The 19,608-nt window shown below is 34.4% G+C and overlaps 4 protein-coding genes and 1 long non-coding RNA gene across 5 annotated transcripts; 2 read left to right on the top strand and 3 right to left on the bottom strand.

Moving 5' to 3' along the window:
* Positions 1 to 300: 300 nt before the first annotated feature.
* On the bottom strand, positions 301 to 3,569 carry LOC127744277 (protein RETICULATA-RELATED 1, chloroplastic-like). The gene is made up of 7 exons (XM_052256563.1): positions 3,189 to 3,569; positions 3,007 to 3,105; positions 2,453 to 2,676; positions 1,907 to 1,976; positions 1,733 to 1,815; positions 1,515 to 1,552; positions 301 to 954 (listed from the first exon to the last, which is right to left on the bottom strand). Exons 1-7 carry the CDS (start codon positions 3,492 to 3,494, stop codon positions 764 to 766), a joined length of 1,011 nt encoding a protein of 336 aa, XP_052112523.1. The 5' UTR covers positions 3,495 to 3,569; the 3' UTR covers positions 301 to 763.
* Positions 3,570 to 4,257: 688 nt separating this feature from the next.
* LOC127744186 (protein TRANSPARENT TESTA 9-like) lies at positions 4,258 to 5,737 on the top strand. The gene is made up of 4 exons (XM_052256465.1): positions 4,258 to 4,696; positions 5,272 to 5,323; positions 5,412 to 5,488; positions 5,579 to 5,737. Exons 2-4 carry the CDS (start codon positions 5,312 to 5,314, stop codon positions 5,733 to 5,735), a joined length of 246 nt encoding a protein of 81 aa, XP_052112425.1. The 5' UTR covers positions 4,258 to 4,696; positions 5,272 to 5,311; the 3' UTR covers positions 5,736 to 5,737.
* Positions 5,738 to 5,774: 37 nt separating this feature from the next.
* Positions 5,775 to 7,297, top strand: LOC127744187 (uncharacterized). The gene is made up of 2 exons (XR_008005287.1): positions 5,775 to 6,243; positions 6,882 to 7,297. It is a non-coding gene; the product is annotated as an uncharacterized LOC127744187 (long non-coding RNA).
* Positions 7,298 to 7,666: 369 nt separating this feature from the next.
* Positions 7,667 to 12,330, bottom strand: LOC127739745 (uncharacterized). The gene is made up of 6 exons (XM_052256489.1): positions 12,273 to 12,330; positions 10,121 to 10,228; positions 9,423 to 9,716; positions 8,774 to 8,838; positions 8,555 to 8,620; positions 7,667 to 8,471 (listed from the first exon to the last, which is right to left on the bottom strand). Exons 1-6 carry the CDS (start codon positions 12,328 to 12,330, stop codon positions 8,370 to 8,372), a joined length of 693 nt encoding a protein of 230 aa, XP_052112449.1. The 3' UTR covers positions 7,667 to 8,369.
* A 533-nt stretch (positions 12,331 to 12,863) lies between these two features.
* On the bottom strand, positions 12,864 to 14,958 carry LOC127744263 (AUGMIN subunit 5-like). Its single transcript, XM_052256545.1, has 4 exons — positions 14,821 to 14,958; positions 14,569 to 14,742; positions 13,869 to 14,078; positions 12,864 to 13,548 (listed from the first exon to the last, which is right to left on the bottom strand). Exons 1-4 carry the CDS (start codon positions 14,935 to 14,937, stop codon positions 13,282 to 13,284), a joined length of 768 nt encoding a protein of 255 aa, XP_052112505.1. The 5' UTR covers positions 14,938 to 14,958; the 3' UTR covers positions 12,864 to 13,281.
* Positions 14,959 to 19,608: the final 4,650 nt, after the last annotated feature.

Below are 19,608 nucleotides of genomic sequence, written 5' to 3'. Positions count from 1 at the left end.
TTAGAATCTCAAAAACGATTTTAGTATATGACGGTAATCTAAGGGACCATTTTAGGGTTTAACTCCAAAAAAATAGTTTGGATAAAAAAGAAAGGGGGGGAGGGGGGGGGCAATTTTAAAACTTGGACTAGAAAACACCAGTGTTTGATTGTCTGTGTGTGTTCAATTATTGAATTGAACAAGAAAGCAACTTCTATGATCAAAATTCTTTCAGTCCACTAAAATCGCAATATATACTGCACACGATTCCACTATATATATGAACAATAATGGTCATATGAAACTATATATATGCTGCATTAATGTTATATTGTTATTAACCATCAACTAGTTTTCTCCTAAAAGTATGTAACTGAGCACTGAGCTAACAAAATGGAATTCTTAACAAAATAAAAAGAAACAAAAGGACTTAGTGGCCTAAATGATTGTAAACCAATCTTACATTTTCCATACTTAGATTGATAACCTAGACATATGAATTTGATAACCCTAGACCATGCCCAATTTTGTGAACTATGAAGCACGTGAACAAAAAAAGGGTTTAGCTAACATGTGCCCTTACAAATTAAAAAAATCTTTATAGAAAATTATGCAAAATTTAAATTCTCAATATATTTGTTGTGCATTTATTGAAGTAAAGCATAAAATTTTCTATTACTAAGGACACAAATTAGCTAATCCTTTTTAATTTTTAGCCAACCTTAGATGAAAGGCAAAAAAAGGTGCAAATGTTAAGTATAGATAATTATGGTTAAGGGGTCACTCAATGTACACCACTCCATTTGGCCCATTCTACAAACTGCATACCACCAATGATGTTGTTAATAAATCTCACAATGAAAGAGAAGAACTTTGCAATGTTTGGGTTTTTTCCAATAACAGATGCTTCAAAAAGGAGTTCCAATCCATTAATGATTTGATAACGAGTGTTAGATGACACAGCTGCAAAGATCCCTGGTAAAAAGAGAGCAAAATAACTAACCAATAGTTAAGCAGACTAAATAACATTATATAGGTTGTGTTTTGTAAGTGTTTTATACGCAATAGAGACACAAAACACACAAACACAATATAAGATTTTCTTTTTCTTTTTCAATATAAGTTTGTATTATGAGTGTTTTTATATTTTTGTTATGAAATCGTTAATAATTAATTCAAAGGTGGTGAACACAAATGCAAGAAATGGGAAAATCTTTACCAAAACAAAAAAGGGTCAAAGTATTATGGTTTTATTTGGCTTATGATCCCCTTGGTCTACCAAATCGATAATAACCAAAGGTTATGTTGAATCATACCATCTTGCTAGCAACTAGCAAGCTAAACAAAATATAAATATTTCTATGAATAAAAGAGGTTGGAAAGTGGAAACAACACTAATATGAAGCTCTATTTAGTTTTTCAATTGCCATTTTGGAATTATGATATGTACTTATCTTTTCCATCTCTTCATCAACTGAATAAAACACACCAATCAAAAACTCAAATTCACAAAATTAAGAGAGAGCAATACATACCCCAAAGAACAGCAGTTTTCTTGAGACAGGGCTTGTGTCTGTTCCAATGCAAATAAAAATAATACATCACTGCTTTATATAGGTAAACGGAAACAAAAATATAATAATAATACAACAATAAAAGCAATCATATTTGATTATTTCTATAAATTCTGTGACAAGAATTCAAAAGATTTAATATATAAGATATCAGGGTAAGCATATTTACATATGTATACCTTTTGGAATTCATCATTATAACATTTAAAAATCCTTGACCAATAAGAGCACTTAAAAAGGCCATGATTCCTTGCAATGCACCCTGAACAGAAAATGTGTCAAAAGAAATAAACTGCTACTACAAACAAAATTACAGTATAAAAAGTTTTTTCCCCTCCAAAAATGTAAGGCACCTTGATGAAGTATGTGGCAATGCGCTGCTTCAGAGTGAATTTACATCCTGGCCTTTCAGCTTCGAATACACTGCATTCGAGTAGAAATTTGGTATCATAACATTATCAACAATGGGATTCACATTCAGCTAGATCTCTAACAAGTACACAAATTAATGGTGCACATTAGACACTTGAATTTAGTTCATGAAATTACTGTTATTCAAATGTATGTCATGTCACGTTAAATCATATCAACATTTAGCATGAAATATATGTGGTGTTAATGGCGTGTTATGTTATTGATTTACAGCACATGGGATACCACATTATTAATCATCCCTTGACATGTGATGTTATACAATATTTAACAAAATAGAAACATGTCACGAAATCAATCTGTTCAAGTTAGTAGAAAATAACTTTGACTTATCTAATGATCTTAAACGATTAATTAGTACTGCACATGCATATATAGAAGTAGAGAAAATTCTTAAACAAACTTACAAACCAATCATCTTATATTTATAAAGTAGACACTCTTCTGAGTAGAGAGAATATAATAACCTGCCAGGAAGAGATGCAATAGTATGCTGAATGCCTCCAAGCAAACCTTGGGAGTCATAAGAATAGTTTCCAAATCTAGCTATGGGTGATAAATTGGTCACCACAATAACCAGAGGTATAATTCCAACCACAATATCACCAATGACCAGATGAATCTCATTCCAGAAATCCTCACGTCTTTGGAGATATTCCGCAACCAAAGTACATAAGATGTCTATAAAAACCTGCACACATTAACATGAGTTCTTAAGTTCAAATTTTACAAGAAGTGCTATATGGCCAAGTTCTTGACACTTCAAAACATAATACAGAGGTCTATAGTTCAAATTTTATGAGAAATGCTATATAGCCGAAGTTATCAACACAAGATCTTAAGTTCAAATCTTATGAGAATGAAATTCTCAACGCCTCAAAACACATAGATATAGAATCAACCACGGAACGATTCAAAGTAAGATCTAAATCATTAAAGCCGGTAAAAAAATTGGTAGGAACATATGAAGTAATTATTTCGTGCGAAAAAATAAAAATGGAAATGGAAATGGAAATTAAACCTCTGTTCCAAGTTTAAATAGAAAAGAAGGATCAGCTAACATTCTGGTTCTAAGCATAGGAATGTGCTTCATAAGAAACGACATTACCAGATTCGAATCCTGCAACCATAGCACAAGAGATTTCAGCTTAACCATTATTGAATTTTGAATAACAATAATAAAGAAGATCGAAGAATGATGACCTGTAGTTGGAAGTAACGATGAAGGAAGAGTTGGCGAATGCCGGTGATCTTGGCGGCGTCCACCATATCCAGAGGAAGCTGGACACCACGAGCATTGCATTCCTTCATAACCGCTTCGAAATTCAACAACAATGCAGCGCCGGTGTCGCTGGTGCATCGGATCCTGAAAGTGCGATCACGATGATGGAGAACGGGGAGTAATGTAGTTCTTTGTTTCAAATAAGAGGCTTTGAATGTGTAGTTCCTGTTGTTATAGTAATGAGAGTTGGAGAGAGCGAAGGGTGAAGAAAGTGCCGCCATTGCCATGTTTTCGAGTCGTTGCTGCCGTCACGCTGACGGACGGGACGACCGCACACAAACTTACTTTCCTTTTTTTTTAATAATTTTTTTTCTTTCAAAATGATCTCAACCTCTGTACTGTATAATATATACCTTAATATATATTTTTTAATTAAAATCCTTCTATTCTTTTTATTTTTTTCAACAATATCATAATCTTACAAAAAATAAACAACCGTTGTATGTTTTATTTTTAACTGAATTCTTTAATATAAACAGAATAAACAGAAAATTAGGAAAGTTCATTGCACAAAGCTGGGTCAAAGCTTCAGGAGAAAAAAACTGTAATAAGTATTTAATCATTTAATGTATTTATTTAGGTGAGTTCTTTCGTTTTCGTAGTATGATTTTAAATGGCTACGAATAATTATGTGTTGATTGGCAAATAACCTTTTAACATGTGGCATGTATGGTAACCTATAAAACAGTGTACTAAGGAAGGAATGTGGAACACGACAAATTAATGGTGTTTGCTACGGTATGATGATAAATTAATACGTATCGATACGTTTAAGATATGGACAAATAACAATAAAACATGTGGAATTTATTTTCCACATCAGCATTTAATTTTTTCTTTTTTAAATATATAGTATATCACATTTTTACTAAAACACCCTTTTAATTAAATAAAAATAAAAAATATTTATTTATTTAATTTTATAAAAAGACTTAAACATCCTTCCTTTATTTGATTAGACAAAAATACCCTTTGAATACCTCTATCTTAACAGCTACTCCCCAAATCAATAAAGGAAATTGAAACAGAAACCCTAGCTTCTCCACCACCGCCGCAAGGACTGCCGCCGTCCGTCGCTCTAAGGCACTACCATCGTCGTCTGGTCGTCCGTGCTTCTTCCTCCTTCAAGAATCGCAGCTTCTTCTTCCTCGACCTCGGCGCGTCAGTTCCTGGTATTCATCTGCTCCATCGCGCTCCTGCCGCCGTCCGTCGGGCGCTCAGCCACCATCGTCTTCGTCTGGTCGTCGCAGATTCTTCCAACCCACCACCGTCTTCTGAGTTGTGTTCGTCGCCTGGCCTCTGTCTCCGTCACGATTCTGCCCCCCTCTTCTCAGACTGCTCAGAAGAAAAACCCATCTCCATTCCAGTTTCCTTCCTTCGAGTTCAAAGAGCAGAAGCTCAACCAAGAAAAAAACCTTAGACTTCGACGGTCAGTATGTACCCGAAGCCATGCATCATATCCCTCGAACTTATTTCTTATCAATGATATTGTTATGGATTTGCTAAGGTTCGTTTTGATATTTTGTTGATCCTTTAGTAGTGTAGTTGTGACTTGGTTGTTCACTTGTGCGTTTTAGAGTGAAAATTGAGTTTCTGTTGTGCATTACAGGGCTTTAGTTGTTTCCACTTTCCAGAGCTTGAACTTGTTTCTTATATATTACATTGTCCTGGATTTGCTTTGATAAGGTTTGATATGAGATTCTGATGGTCTTCTTAGGTAGTGACTTGATTATTCATGAATTTGATTGTATAAATTGAGTTTCATTGGTGCTTTATGGGACTCTTGTTACCGGAATTAGAACTTGTTTTTATTAATGCTATTATACAGGATTAAAGAGTCTGTTTTGAGATTTTTGATGATCTTTCTTTTTGGTAGTGACCTGATCTTTTCGTGAAGTTTGCTGTGGAAATTAAGTTTCTGTAGTGCCTTATGAGGCTTTTGTTGTTTACGGAACTTTAACTTGTTTATTATAAATATTGCTGTTGATGATTTTCCGGTTACAGATCCGTAATTGATGAACTGAAGCAGATCAAAGTTGTGAACATGCGTAACAGGGTAACACAAGTCAATTTTATTCGCATTGTGGTATTTTGTTTTCATTGAACAAAAAGCATCTTGTGATTATGCATGCTGTTTTATGCAGGAATTAGTGCTGGATTTATTGCAGTCTGTTGTGGAGATAATTACTTATGGTGATAAACATGATCCATCCATTCTTGAGTAAGATCTTGTTGGGAAAATCTCGTTGCTTATGATCTTGTTAGTATTATCTTGAAAATTTTGAATTTTGTATTTGATTAAATGGTTCAGATGTTTCATGGATCGCCAAGTGGTTGCGGAATTCGTTCGAATGCTTGATATCAGTGAAAATTCAAGAATTGAGGCACCGTTACTTCAGTATCTCAGCATAATGATTCAAAACATGGATAATGAACATGCAATTTGTAAGACTGTTAGTATTTCTTGATGTTTCAGGCTAAGGTCATTAGACTTTAGAAGTTGTGAACAGGTTGTGTTCTGTTTTCCACTTCTCTTATCCTTTTGGCAGAGAGAGAAGTAAGAGGTATAATGTGTATAATTTAAATTTTGTACTACAAGTATCTTGGTGGGCTATATCAACATTTCAGGCTTAATTTATGCTATTTTGATCATAAAAATGAAGTTACCACAATTAATAACATCATAATACCGAAGATAAGTAAGAAGGGCTGTCTGTTTACTACTATGATGTATTTGTAAGGAATCTATGTTAAGGATTTTGTAGTTAGTTTATGCTTGCATTCATATCTTCATTTCATGCAGGCTACTGTGTATTTGTTGATGCTGAGCATGCTCTCAATAAGGCACTTGCAGAATCCATTGGTGTGAATACTGAAAACTTGTTGCTTTCACAACCAGATTGTGGTGAACAAGCACTTAGTCTTGTGGATACCTTAATCCGTAGTGGTTCAGTTGACGTAATTGTTGTTGACAGTGTAAGTATGCAGCTCCCTTTTGATTTAATTAATACTTTCCTTGGTTCCCATTGTAACTTGTGTAGGATTATATCGGTAGTGGTGGCTGCACTTAAGTCCTTATCTATTATAGGATTTGCCAAATCAGTATAAGAACTATAAAATTTTCACCAATAGAATGTGATTTTAGCCAGTATTATCATTTAGTTCTACTTAGTTATGGTAATAACTCAAAATAGCCTTCTTATAAAAAGATTCATCAGCACTAGAAATTTTTTGATTGATTCTGTTTTTATTCATGTTCAAAGATATATGCTTCTACTTGTATTATATAGCATTTCTGCTTTTGATTCTGATTTTAATTGAGTTCAAATGATCTGAGATTGGATATTTTTCTTATAGATCTATGTACTTATATAGTGATATTATTGCTAATTGTTAATGAATTGAACTTAACTTTTTTTCTTATTATACATCACAAAGATTGTAATGAAGTCAAACTAATTTCCATTCTAAGATTCGAACTAGCCCTGCTTGAGCATTACCTTTGGATGGTAAATGACTGGTTTTGTTTATCAGTTTATAAGAGTTTGGTGAAGCTAATTTGGTTTAAATTCTACTGATGTAATTCAACTTGTGAAATGCCTTTTATTCTGTAGCCTAAACCCCGTGCAGATTCCTGGGCAAGCTGATATTCGACAAGCAGAAGGCGGTCCGAACCCCGGTTCCATGAATTCATTCAGTTCTATGTTATTATGGATCTTAGGAGGTGCTTCATCTGAGGGTCTCAACTCGTTTTTTTCAATGTTCAGAGATGTTAGAGACCAAGGACAAGTTTTTGCTGAAACTCCTCACGATGAAAACCGTGAGAATCAGGATAATGACAGATAGTGGTAGAACATTAGATTTTGATCATAAGTACTTGTTAATACTTAATATAGGAATATTGTACGGCATATCATATAGGTGACTGAACTTTCTCTCTCTTTGGTCCAAATGAAAATAAAACTAACGAAAAAGAATGTGTATATAATGTATATGTATATTCTTTATAGCTTTTTTTTTCTTTCTTAAATATTGAAGGTTTGATGTCTGTTCTGTCTTCCTCAAAGCTAATAAGCTATAGGCGGATGGAATAGTTCCCCCAAGAAAGATAAAGAACTTATAAAGTAGGAGGAAAAAGATTCTCTAATATAAGGAAAATTTTTAAAATAATAAAATAAAAATTAATTATCATTTTCATTCAAGAATAATTAGATTTTTTATTTATTTTACCAACTTTTTATTTTAGAAGTTGAATGCAGAATAAAATGAAATTTACAGCGAAGTCTAGTAAGATATTCATAAAACAGTGGTTAACTGGTTATAGGTACTATATACACAAATGTAATTATCAGCTATTTCTTATGGAGAAATAATCCAATGCCAACATTGAGTCATGAATTGTATATCTATCATTAACAGAAAATTTGTGTCTTTAACTGATAGCAAATGCATTCATATCTGCATACAAAATATACAAATGTACAACTATGGTCATCATTAACAACAATTTTCTAAGATTCTAAAAGCTTCTTGCCATTGTTCATCACTCAATTCTTTGGGGAAGTCAACTAGAAACTTGACATGGAGGTCACCTCTTTTCCCATCGTTTTTAAGGGTTGGCATGCCTTGACCTTCAATAACCTTTACATATCCAAGGTATACAACAGTATTCTCAAATGACAAAGTCAAGTTCTCCCCTCCTAATATAGGAATTGGTAAAGAGCACCCTGTGAGTGCATCTACTAGAGGAATCTCAATACATATTTCCAAGTCATTATTGCCTTCTCTTCTAAACAAATTATGTTTCTTTTCTTCCATTAAGAATTAAACAATTCGTCAAAATTAACAACAACTAATATCAAATCACATACATCAAACCAAATTACCCTAATTACATCAGCTTCAGCAACTTTCTGCTGATGAGCAGACTAATACCCTCCTCGGATTCTTGTCCCTCTCGTCCGAACATTTGGTTCAGTAATGTTTCCGGAACACCAACACCATCATGTGTTATGCAGCAAAGATATAGAATGGCAAAGACTACCAAGAAATGGCTACAGTCATGTCATCCTCTGCCAACTACCAATTTAGAACTGAGAAGATCACAATATGGAACAGGTTTTTTGACCCTTTCTCTTCTTTTTCTTCTGCTTTGGAGGCTGGAGAACTACTTTGATGGCCGCATCAAAAACAGCCTTCACATTCTGTATTCAAAGGCAGATATCATTAGGGACGTGATATTATCTAACCTTTGGAACTTTTATAGATGCAGAGAACATATATGTACCTGCTGTGTTTTTGAACTACATTCGATGTAAACTGGAGCACCGATAAGTTTTCTCAGTTCCTCACCCTTCAACAAAGAGAGAAAATCAGATCACTAATGTATAAAGTAAGCAGATGGTCTCTCTTAAGAACACCAACTGAAGGCTAAAAGGCAATGAAATAAGACACAAAACGATAGCAATGGATATTGGTAATGGAAGCAATGAAAGCTAGGAAGTACCTGCACTGTGGTGATAGGCACTGCACCAGGATGATCTTGAAAAAACTGCTTATCATCCCAAAGATCTACACAAGTCGCATATTGGTTGTCAAGAAATGCAAAGAACTTATGGAAACACCAGCTCCACCACGGCAAATTACTCATGTTAGGTAGTAGCAATCTTCTGTCACTTTAAACTTCCTAATACTCTTCATAAATCAAGGTTTTTTCAAGATTTATCAACAGCCATTTAGTTTTTAAAACAATCATTACATTAGCCTTTTAGTTAAACAAGGAGGTAAAGGGAAAAATTAAGAAAGCATTCCATGAAATGGTTTGGTATATCTGAATCAATTCTTGATTAAAGTCATGAATTAGGTAACCTTCGAGGATGAACTTCCTTCTCTAAACCACTACTGAATAACAAGCAATCAAAGGGAAAAAAATAACAGCAATGACATTGGAATACAGAATCTATTCCCCAACTTTCTAATAATGAAAGAAACACAGTATGAGTAAAAGACAGCAATTAGTAATTCAGTAATTCAACAAAACAGCAAAACAAAACAAGACTCAAACTTTCATCAATTCAACAGAACAACACAAACCAGAAGCAGTTTCAGTAATTCAACAAAACAAACAAAACAGCAATTTCAGTAAAGTTACATACCTGACTTGGTGGCTCGGGCTCCATATCTGACTTGATACGGTGCTCTGTGTCCGCTGGGTGGTCCTGGGTGAGTGGCTGGTCCTGGCCTGCTGGGTGCGATTTGCGAGTTGCGAGGGACTGAGGATGGTGGTGGGTGCGACTTGCAAGGGTGGTGCCGACCTGCTGAGCGCTGGGCGCTGGCTGTGTGCTGCAGTGCTGGGCTGCTCTGTCCGCGAGGAGGTCCTGGGTGGGAGCAGTGGAAGGGCTGCGCTGGGAGGAAGGTGGCGGTGGCTGCGAGGTGGTGGGAGGAGGTCTCTCACCGGCGATGGGAGTTGCAGAGAGCGAGGCTGTGAGACCTAGGGAGTAGGGAGAGAGGGGCTAGGGTTCGTTTGGGAGTGGGGCTTGGGGGAATGGCCGAATGGGGGTTACTGGTTTAGGTTTAGGTTTCGTTCATTTTTTGGGGGAGGGGGGGTGTTTTGTTTTTTTTTTTTGGTTTTTTACCTGGCCGGTTTGGTTGGGGTTTTTATTATCAGAACCGAAAATCGAACCTAACCGAACTAAAAACAGCAAAATATGCTTTTTTCGGTTTTTCGGTTAACGGTTTGTTCAGTTTTCGGTTCGGTTGATCGGTTTAGTTAGGGACTAAGTCAGTGACACCAATTAAGTAATAAGATAAAATAAATAAAAATGGTAACAAGTCTGAAAAAGACATTGCGTACCGAAAACACAGTTGGCAAATACCAGTGTGTTTGACATCCTATTTCTTTCTCCAAATGCTGCTACTACTTCCTCTCCCTTCTTTCTCCAAAAGGGGACCAAACCCAACCCTAAAAGGTAAAAACCCTATTAGAGCAGAATAGCAGCTAGGCATCTTCACCATTATCGGCGCCGTCATCGCATCTCCGCCAGCCGCAATCCCCACTACTCAAGCTCCTCTCCTCCTTCATTCAATTTTCATTCTTGAACCAAACATTGATTTTTCTTCCAATGCTTCTCAGCCTAGTGCAGCACTTTCTACTCCAACGAAACAAAAGAAAAACCAAGTGTTGCTGCAAAGTTGCACTGAGACATCATCTTCAAGCCATAAGAAGAAGCAGCCCCTTTCAAGATTTAGCGGCTCCCACGTTACAAATCTTGTTAGCCCCCCTGTGCTAAAGCAAGTGAAGAACAAGGGAATGCATGAGAAATACATCAATCCAACTATTTCCCCTCCTCCTTCATTCAATTTCTTTGAGTATTCTTGTTTTTCTGGGTTAATTTCTTTGATTGTTGATTGTTGTTAACAGGAAGAATTGTTGATTGTTGTTTTTGTTGAGTTAATTACTATTGCTTTTTTTTCAAATATCGTCCTTTATTTAATTTTTTTCCTATATGAATAGGCAAAATATCTGGAAGATATGCTCAAGTATGACTCGTTCTATAAATACAACACTCCATTCAGGCCAAGGATACTTGATTTTGAATTTGTGGAAATGCTAGAAACAGGAGAACAAGCAAGGAATATCTGTATTTGTGTTTTTTTCTTTCAAATTTTTATCTGCATAAGCTAACCGCGTCTTATTTAACATAGTAATGATTGTGGGGTATGGGTGGCAACCTGGATGACAAACTACAGGAAGACGTATAGTTATACAGTAAATGTAATTTTTTTTTTGCTAAAAAAACAATGGTATTTCATTTGCGAATGTGTATGGTTTTGTTGGTAACCTAAAATATTTATATTTTTCAGGTTAATCATGGTACAAGGATGCGACTTGCGTTGGATTTGATTCTAAGGCCCCATAACTTGATGCTGCGTAATTTCATTGAATCTGCTACCAGGAATTACAATAAGTATAAACAAAAGGAGTCAAACAAAAATTAAATAATTGTAATTGTCATGTAGTCATGTTTAGATTATATTAACTACTAAGACTTGTTATTTTCATCTCTTTTACTTAAAAAATTATTATGCACTATATTTTTTATGGACTCTTGTTGAAAATTAATATTTATGTCTTTCGTTCGATTATAGTTGAATTTAGGTGAAGCTTAATTTTCACTCTAGCATTTTGATTCCTTGAACCACTTCTGTGTTGTAAGCTTAATTGAAAATTTGATACTAAAATATATTAAGCATTTTAAAATAAAAACAACATGAGAGAATTGTTATAATCTATCTTCTGAAAATCGGTTGGAACCGGCCGGTTGAACCGATTGATCCATGAACCGCTACAAAAAACAACTCAGACAAATGTTAAAACCTCCAATCTCAAAAACCGCAATTGAACTGTCGAACCGGCCAAGAACTGGTCGGTCGAACCGAACTGTCACCTGGCCGGATTTTTAGAATAAGGGAAAAACGCCAAGTTCTGAAAATAGTTCGAACTAACTGGTCGAACCGATCAAATCATGAACCGAAAGAAAAAGCAGTTCGGACCAAGATTCTGAAAACCTGTTCGAACCGGTTGGTCGAACCGTGTACCGGTATAAAAAAAGAATCGGTCATATATCAAAACCGAAAGATTCAGAAACCGTTGTTGGACCGTCGAACCGGTTGAGAACCGGTCGGTCGAACCGAACCGGGACCCAACCGGTTTTCTAAAATTTGCTCAAATTGGTGCCGTTGGTTAGAGGAACCCTAACCAGTAACCAAAACGCGCAGCACCTTCTTGGCCCCTCCTCTCTCACAGTCTCACTCAGCCACTCTCCTCCTTCCTCTCACCGAGCTCCTCCTCACTCCCTCACTTCCCTCTCTTCCCTCTCTTCCCTCTCTTCCCTCTCTCTGGCCTCTGAACGAACACACTAAAGAACGCAGAGAAGACAGAAGAGAACTCGAACGCAGCTTGGAGGAAGCACCGAAACAGCCATCTCTCGTCGCCGTTCCTCAACGTCCAGCCACCGCCGCTGCAACAGCTTCGGCGCAATGTCGCCCTTGTTCGCCACGCATCCGCCTCCTTTTTAGCCAAGCTTCTGCGTCTGTTTTTTGGCCAACCCTTGTTCTTCCCTTTTTGGCGAACCCTTGTTCGAGCTGCTTAGCCCTCTGTTCAGTCCTCTACGCCGCGTGTTCGAGCCTCTGTTCAGCCTCTGTTCCGCGGCCTTTCAGCCACCATTCCGCCATTGTTCAGCCTCCATTCAGCCATCTCCGTCGCGATTTAAAGCTCCTCCCTTTCCCTGTACTGTTTGAATTTCAGAACTGCTCCATCCTAGGGTGATTTCAAAAGGCTCTTTTTAATAATTCAACTTACATCAACATAATTAAAACAGCAAAACAAAAACATATTAAAAAAACCAAAAATCAAAACTGTTCTTCATCTGTGTTAAACATATTAAAAAAATAAAAAATCAAAATTGTTCTTCATCTAGGCTTAGAAACCTTCGTCGTTCTAGATTAGAAACCTTCATCGTTCATGCCTCTAAAAGTTTCGATCTTCTTCATCTTCTTCTCTTCTCTTCCTATCAAAACTGTTTCAAAAGGCTCTTTTTAATAATTCAACTTACAGTTTTTCTAGGTCTTCCTTTACATCTAATTTTTTATTCTCATCTATCTGGTTCACTCTCCTTACCAGGGCCTCTATCGGTTTCCTTTGTTCAACAGAGGAATCTACAAGCTGAGATTCCACTATCTACTCAACAATAGGGGCAACCGCAAGTGTTTTCAGGTGCACTCATACCTAATTCTATCTCTTCTAGTATGGCCACCCTAAAAATTACCCCTCAACTAGTTTAGCCTATCTGAATAATGAACATATCTTTAAGTGAGTCATGTTCCTAAAGGTGTTAAGAAAAGTTAGGTGTATCTGATCACTCTTGTTGCTTTCTTGATTTTATTTATTCATGTTCCTTGTTTTAAACTTCAATGAACTCAGAACTTTGAATACCAAAATGTCGAGATGGGACATCAAAAAGAAACTCCATCTATCAAATTACCATGCATCAACCAACAAGTGGGGGAAAAAATTTCTGTTGAAACATTATAAACCTGTGGGGAAGAAGGAAGCATGTAGAGGCTATTATCAGGACACCGACAAAAGGTAGACACTTCCTTCTCAATAAGATCTTTTGCACTATTTGAAGTCTCAACAACAACAGCACATGCTGGAATTATAGTGCTTGCAGCATACTCCCTAGCAGTTAATGGTTGCTGACCCCAAAACAATGCAGCATCCTGCAATATGTGATTAACAAGGGGGTAAAATAAAAATTCAAAGAACTATTTTTCCCTAAAAAATAGAAACGGGGAAAAATATACACTGCAAAAAGACAATGTGTCAGAAGCAAGGGATATGAATTCCATGCCAAGTACCAACACTGTACATAAACTTCGCTAATATCGATCATCTCAACAGTCAATGCAAATATTGGCCAATTAAGTTGGAAAAAGTGATCATCTTAGGATTCTAACAAGGTAACAGCACCACCCAAGGATGAACAATAAAGATACCAGAGTTTCACTTATACAGGAAAGATGGAAATAGTGGAATTTACCTTATTTGCGTTAAGTAATGCTGTATATATGGTCTCAAGTTCTGATCTTCGAGCATCAAACTCTTCGATCTTTTTCCACTTTTTTTTCAGAGAATCTTCAGCTTCCTTCCTCTCAGCGCACAACTTATTCAGGCGTTGTATTTCAGACATCAGGGTATTTAGGCTTGCCTTTAAACCAGCAACTTCTCTTTCCTTGGCCCAAACATCAAGCTGAAAATAGGAACCATATAAAGAAATGGAATATTTAAATGCTTAAATTCTTAAATTAAATAGGAAAATCTAATCAGGTAATGAAAATGGGATCCTAAATAATTTAAATGAAAATGCCATAACCAAGGATTCAATCAACCCTGAAACATATAAGGTGGTAAATTCTTATTTCTCCTGCTTTAAATGGAGAATATAGAATTGAACATTTTTGCTAAACCCAATTTAAGTCATAATAACCACAACAATAAATACTAGATGAGTGATGTAGTATCTAAAAAATATTCCTAAACATTCTCCAAAATAATAAATAAAGTAAAAATACATATGTTAAATGTCTTGAAAACTTAAAAAGCAATCAATTCTTCCCTAATTAGAAAGATATTTAGGAGGGGATGTGGAGGCGCTTGCGCGTGCGCGCACATTATACTTTGTAACACTTTCTATCAAGGTAAAAATGTAACTAATGGACTTTATGTTTTGAAGAGAAGACCTCAAGTTGCCTAAGACTTCCAACATTCTGAGACGTGCTTCCAATACCAATTGAGCGTGATGGAACATCAGTGCCACCATACAGACGTTTCATAAGTTTCTCGGACAAGTCCTTTGCCTCAGCAGCCTTGTTTAATGCATCTTCGGTAGCCAAAAATTGCTGAACATGAGCTTTCTGTAAACAGAGATAGAACACTAGCTAAGTAATTCCCCTTATGAAGTTAAGTTGTGCAGTTCAAGGCAGAATATAGACCTGTCTCTCAAGAAGCTGATTTTGACTTCCTCCTGGAGGCACATCAACTCCAATCTTTCCATTGCCATAAAGTTGATACTGTAGAGGAGAGCTCCCATCAGAAGTGGAAACATCCATCACTATGTTATTTTCATATTTGTACCTGATTGAAGGATTCAAGTTTGAATTTATAACAGCTATACAAGAAAATGCCATAGCCGAGCGAAATGTTGAAGGTAGTACTATATGAATGTTCAATCCAGAACAAGTTCACAAATTAACTAACAACAATTATTCAATAATTGTTATAAAAAAATAACTAGAAGCTAGAAGCCCTAGAACAGAACAAAGCCCTAGATCCTGAGCAAAAGGGGGACAAGGGCACACCGAAGGGATGACAGGTGGAATAAAGATAGCGCGGGCGACGATAGAACAGAGCTGCTCGACGGAAAAAGGAGGCGAGCCCGGCGACGATGGAACCGAGCTGCGCGACGGTGCTTTCAAAGCTGAAACAGTAGCTGCACGATGGTGGAACAGAGCTGCACGATACCGACGGTGGCTTTGAAGCTCGTTTCGGCGACGGCGGCGGGAGATGGACGGAGGTGAGGGAGTGAGATCGATGACGGAGAAAGGAAGGAGGAGCTCGAGGGTGATGGGAGGGATGGGTTCGCGTTTAGCCGTCGTGTGGAGCCAAGGTTGCTGGGTTGGGTAATTGGCTAGGGCATCCCAGCAAAACGATGGAGATTGAAACTTTCGGCGGCGGGAATAAGAAGGTTTCTGAATCAGATGAAGAACAATTTTAATTTTTTGTTTTTTTAATATGTTTAACACAGAAAAAGAATAATTTTGATTCTTTATTTTTTTAATATGTTTTTGTTTTATTGTTTTAATTATTTGAAACTATAAAATTAGGATTAATTAAATTCTAAAATTTGATTAATTTAAAAGGATATTTTTGTCTAATCAAATAAAGAAAGGATGTTTAAGTCTTTTTATAAAATTAAATAAATAAATATTTTTTATTTTTATTTAATTAAAAGGGTGTTTTAGTAAAAGTGGTGATATACTATATATTTAAAAAAGAAAAAATTAAATGCTGATGTGGAAAATAAATTCCACATGTCTTATTGTTATTTGTCCATATCTTAAACGTATCAGTACGTATTAATTTATCATCGTACCGTAGCAAACACCAACATTAATTACAGCGACAAATATAAAAAGGAGAAATATATGGTAAAGATGTTGTTTTAAAGATGTGTTTATGTGGCAAAATATAAACCACACATTCTAAAATCACACTTTTAACTTAAAACCGTAACTATTCACAAAGAAAAGCGTCACCTAATGGAAAAAAGTAAATTAGAAGATTTAAGAGAAGAAATAATTAAATTATCAAAACTAATAGATCAAAAATTAATAATTTTAACCAATGTTAATTGTAATGACACTGAATTCTTAAAATCAATACAAAATGATTTTTCTCAAAATCTTTATTTTACTATAAGTTTTATTGAAGGACTTCAAAAACCTGAAAAAACTTATTTTTCACATGGAATTTCTAAAAAATGCTACCATGGAAATGATTCCCCACATCTTCATCATACTTTTAACCCACAATTAAATTCTATAGTAGATATGCTTGAAGAAATATTAGTATCTATAAAATTTCAAAGAAATAAGAAAAAAGAGAATCCCAAAGAAGAAAAAATTCAAAATATAATCAACATAACAGACTTAAAAGTAAAACCACCATTGAAATTATGAATATTGAAGAAAAATTAGAAGAAGTCACAATGCTTTTTAAACAATTAAAAATGTCTCAAGAAAATAATATTATGGAACATGGCTTTCAAATAGAAGAAGAATTAGTAAATGCTGAAAATATAGAAAATGAAGAACACATTCTAGATTATTCAAGTGACGAAGAACCAGCAATTCCAATACAAGTAAAAAATGAAGCTGGAACATCTAAGGATAATCAATCTCAATTTAAATGGGAAACAGGTTTTGAAAATTATGCTTTTAAAAATGGATTTATAAATAAAAATTCAAAGTATACAAAAATACCATCAAAGTACGTTCCTAAAATCCAGGAAATGAAAGGAGAAAGAATGCTCGATTTAGACTGCAAAAAGAACAAAAAAGAAATTTTTGAAAACTGGTTGAATTCCTTCTTATTAGAAGCCTTTACTAATCCAAAACTTAGTGAATTGTCTGGAAGAGACATTTGGAATTACATAGGATTTCATACTAAAGGAACTATAAGAGATTATATGACATCAATAGAAAACTAAATAATAGAAGAATTAGAAACAAAAACAACAGCTTATGATAAGATATTATATATAATGATGATTCTATATAAAGAATTTTTTGGAAAAAATATTATAGATCATAGACAAGAAGTCTATAATAAAGAATATCAAGAAGCAAAAAATCATTTAGCTAATATTCATATATATGATTTATGTAATGTGGAGTCTTATATATGTGAATATAGAATACATTATTACAAATTAAAAGAAGAAGATAAAAATCATTATCTTAGTATGTACATAACAAAACTTCCATATCCTGCTAATGAATTTATAATGGGAAGATTTATAAGAGAAATAAATAGAGGAACAATTGAAAATAATTTTGGTGGAGCAACCTCTGCAATAAGAGAGGAAATAAAAGAACGTTGTATGCAAGAAGCAACTCAAAAAAGATTTGCAAATATAATTAGAATCTGCTGTCAGGATAATGAAGAGATACCCCAAAAATATGGGCTTAATAAAAATTTTCAGAGAAATAGAAAATATCAATTTAGAAAAAGAAAATACTATCCAAACTGGAGAAAAAAGAGATATTTTAGAAAAGAAAATAACAATAAAAACAAAAGACAAAGAAATAACTATTGCCCGAATAAAAAAGAAAATTGTAAATGTTGGTATTGCCAAGAAGAAGGACACTACGCAAATGAATGCCTGAAAAAGAAGGATAAAAAGGATCTTACTAAACAAATAGAAATTGTTAAGTCTTGTTTCATGGAACCATTAGAAGAATCTGATGATAACTTAGACATATTTTTGAATATGTCTCAGAAACAGACTCAGAGACTGAGTAATAATGCTACATTTATTACTATAAAAATAACAGAAAAAACTTTTTAAAGCTATATCATCCATTCATTCAAGAATTAACATATATAGTTTTAAAAGCTCCACACGATTCTTCAATAAATCAAAAATCAAAACGTATAAAAATACCAACTACTACTATAGATAAGATCTTAAAGTTTAAAATATTTTCTATATTAGAAACATGTTATTTAAATCTATACTTTCAGATAAATATTCCAAAAAATAATCTTGAAATAAAGATAGAAGAACTCTTGGATGAAATTTGTGCTGAAAATCCTTTAGATATTAAAAATACAAATAACGAATTAGTAAGTATTAAATTAAAAGATCCTACAAAAGAGATAAATGTTCCAAATAAAAGCCCTTATTCCGCAAGAGATAGAGAAGAGTTTTCATTAGAATGTAGAGATCTTTTGGAAAAAGGAATTATAAGATTAAGTAAAAGTCCTCATGCGGCTCCAGCCTTTTATGTCGAAAACAATAATGAAATTAAAAGGGGAAAACGAAGAATGGTTATTAACTATAAGAAGATGAATGAAGCAATTATTGGTGATGCTCATAAACTTCCAAGAAAAGATTCTATTTTAGAAAAAATCAAAGGAGCAACTTGGTTTTCATCTCTTGATGCAAAATCAGGATATTGGCAACTTCGTTTAGACGAAGAAACAAAGAAATTAACTGCTTTTACTTGCCCAACAAAAGAATCAACAAGTGTGTTGCTCTATGAATGGAATGTATTACCATTCGGATTAAAACAAGCCCCAGGTATTTATCAAAGATTTATGGAAGAAAATCTAAAGGAGTTAAATGAATTTGTTTTAGTGTACATTGATGATATACTAATTTTTACAAAACAGGATAAAGAAGATCATCTTCAAAAATTATTAATAGTTTTAGAAAGATGTAAAGAAAAAGGATTAGTTCTTAGCAAAAAGAAGGCAAGGATAGCAAAACAAGAAATAGAGTTTCTTGGATTAATTTTATCCACTCAAGGAAAGCTAAAACTTCAACCAAATGTTCTAGAAAAGGTAAATTTATTTCCTAATAAAATAGAAGATAGAAAACAATTACAAAGATTTTTGGGGTGTATAAATTATATTTCTGATCAAGGATTTTTAAAAAATATAACAGAATACACTAAAAGCTTATTTCAAAAAATAAGTACTAAAAAAGAATGGAAATGGGATGAAAAAGATAGTATGCAAATTCAAAAAATTAAAGAATTATGTGAAAAACTTTTAGAACTTTATATTCCAGAAGAAAATGACTACTTAATAGTAGAAACAGATGCCTCAGACATAACCTGGTCAGGATGTCTAAAAGCTAAGAAAGCTATAAAAAGCTTGGAACAAGAAAAAGAATCACTAGATTCTAAATATCCCCCAAAGGAATTACTTTGCAGGTATATTTCAGGAACTTTTACTCCAACAGAACAGAGATATACAACTCATGAAAAGGAAACTCTAGCAGCAATTAAAAGAAATGGAAAATTGATTTACTACCCAAGGAATTTACATTAAGGACAGATTCAAGTTACCTAACAGGTTTTATACGATATAATTTAAAAGTTGATTATAATCATGGACGATTGGTAAGATGTCAATTATTTTTGTTACAATATCCAATAAAAATTGAATATATTAAGGGTGACAAAAATGTTATTGCAGATACATTAACAAGA

This window comes from Arachis duranensis, unplaced genomic scaffold, assembly GCF_000817695.3.
Source record: "Arachis duranensis cultivar V14167 unplaced genomic scaffold, aradu.V14167.gnm2.J7QH unplaced_Scaffold_232527, whole genome shotgun sequence".
Classification (NCBI taxonomy): domain Eukaryota; kingdom Viridiplantae; phylum Streptophyta; class Magnoliopsida; order Fabales; family Fabaceae; genus Arachis; species Arachis duranensis.
The sequence above is the reverse complement of the archived record's forward strand: the minus strand, read 5'-3'. Positions and strand labels throughout refer to the sequence as shown.

What these genes read in the sequence shown, in the direction of transcription:
- LOC127744277 (XM_052256563.1), bottom strand. Translation starts at nt 3,494, where the DNA reads ATGGCAATGGCGGCACTTTCTTCACCCTTCGCTCTCTCCAACTCTCAT. An exon ending in TATTTAAACTTGGAACAGAG is followed by an intron (nt 2,677 to 3,006) that starts GTTTAATTTCCA and finishes TAATGTGTGCAG; the next exon opens with GTTTTTATAGACATCTTATG. An exon ending in ATAATGATGAATTCCAAAAG is followed by an intron (nt 1,553 to 1,732) that starts GTATACATATGT and finishes GCATTGGAACAG; the next exon opens with ACACAAGCCCTGTCTCAAGA.
- LOC127744263 (XM_052256545.1), bottom strand. Translation starts at nt 14,937, where the DNA reads ATGGATGTTTCCACTTCTGATGGGAGCTCTCCTCTACAGTATCAACTT. An exon ending in ATCAGCTTCTTGAGAGACAG is followed by an intron (nt 14,743 to 14,820) that starts GTCTATATTCTG and finishes CTCTGTTTACAG; the next exon opens with AAAGCTCATGTTCAGCAATT. An exon ending in CATTACTTAACGCAAATAAG is followed by an intron (nt 13,549 to 13,868) that starts GTAAATTCCACT and finishes CACATATTGCAG; the next exon opens with GATGCTGCATTGTTTTGGGG.
- LOC127739745 (XM_052256489.1), bottom strand. Translation starts at nt 12,330, where the DNA reads ATGCGTGGCGAACAAGGGCGACATTGCGCCGAAGCTGTTGCAGCGGCG. An exon ending in AGCCCGAGCCACCAAGTCAG is followed by an intron (nt 8,839 to 9,422) that starts GTATGTAACTTT and finishes CGACTTGTGTAG; the next exon opens with ATCTTTGGGATGATAAGCAG. An exon ending in GTAGTTCAAAAACACAGCAG is followed by an intron (nt 8,472 to 8,554) that starts GTACATATATGT and finishes CTTTGAATACAG; the next exon opens with AATGTGAAGGCTGTTTTTGA.
- LOC127744186 (XM_052256465.1), top strand. An exon ending in CATGATCCATCCATTCTTGA is followed by an intron (nt 5,489 to 5,578) that starts GTAAGATCTTGT and finishes TAAATGGTTCAG; the next exon opens with ATGTTTCATGGATCGCCAAG.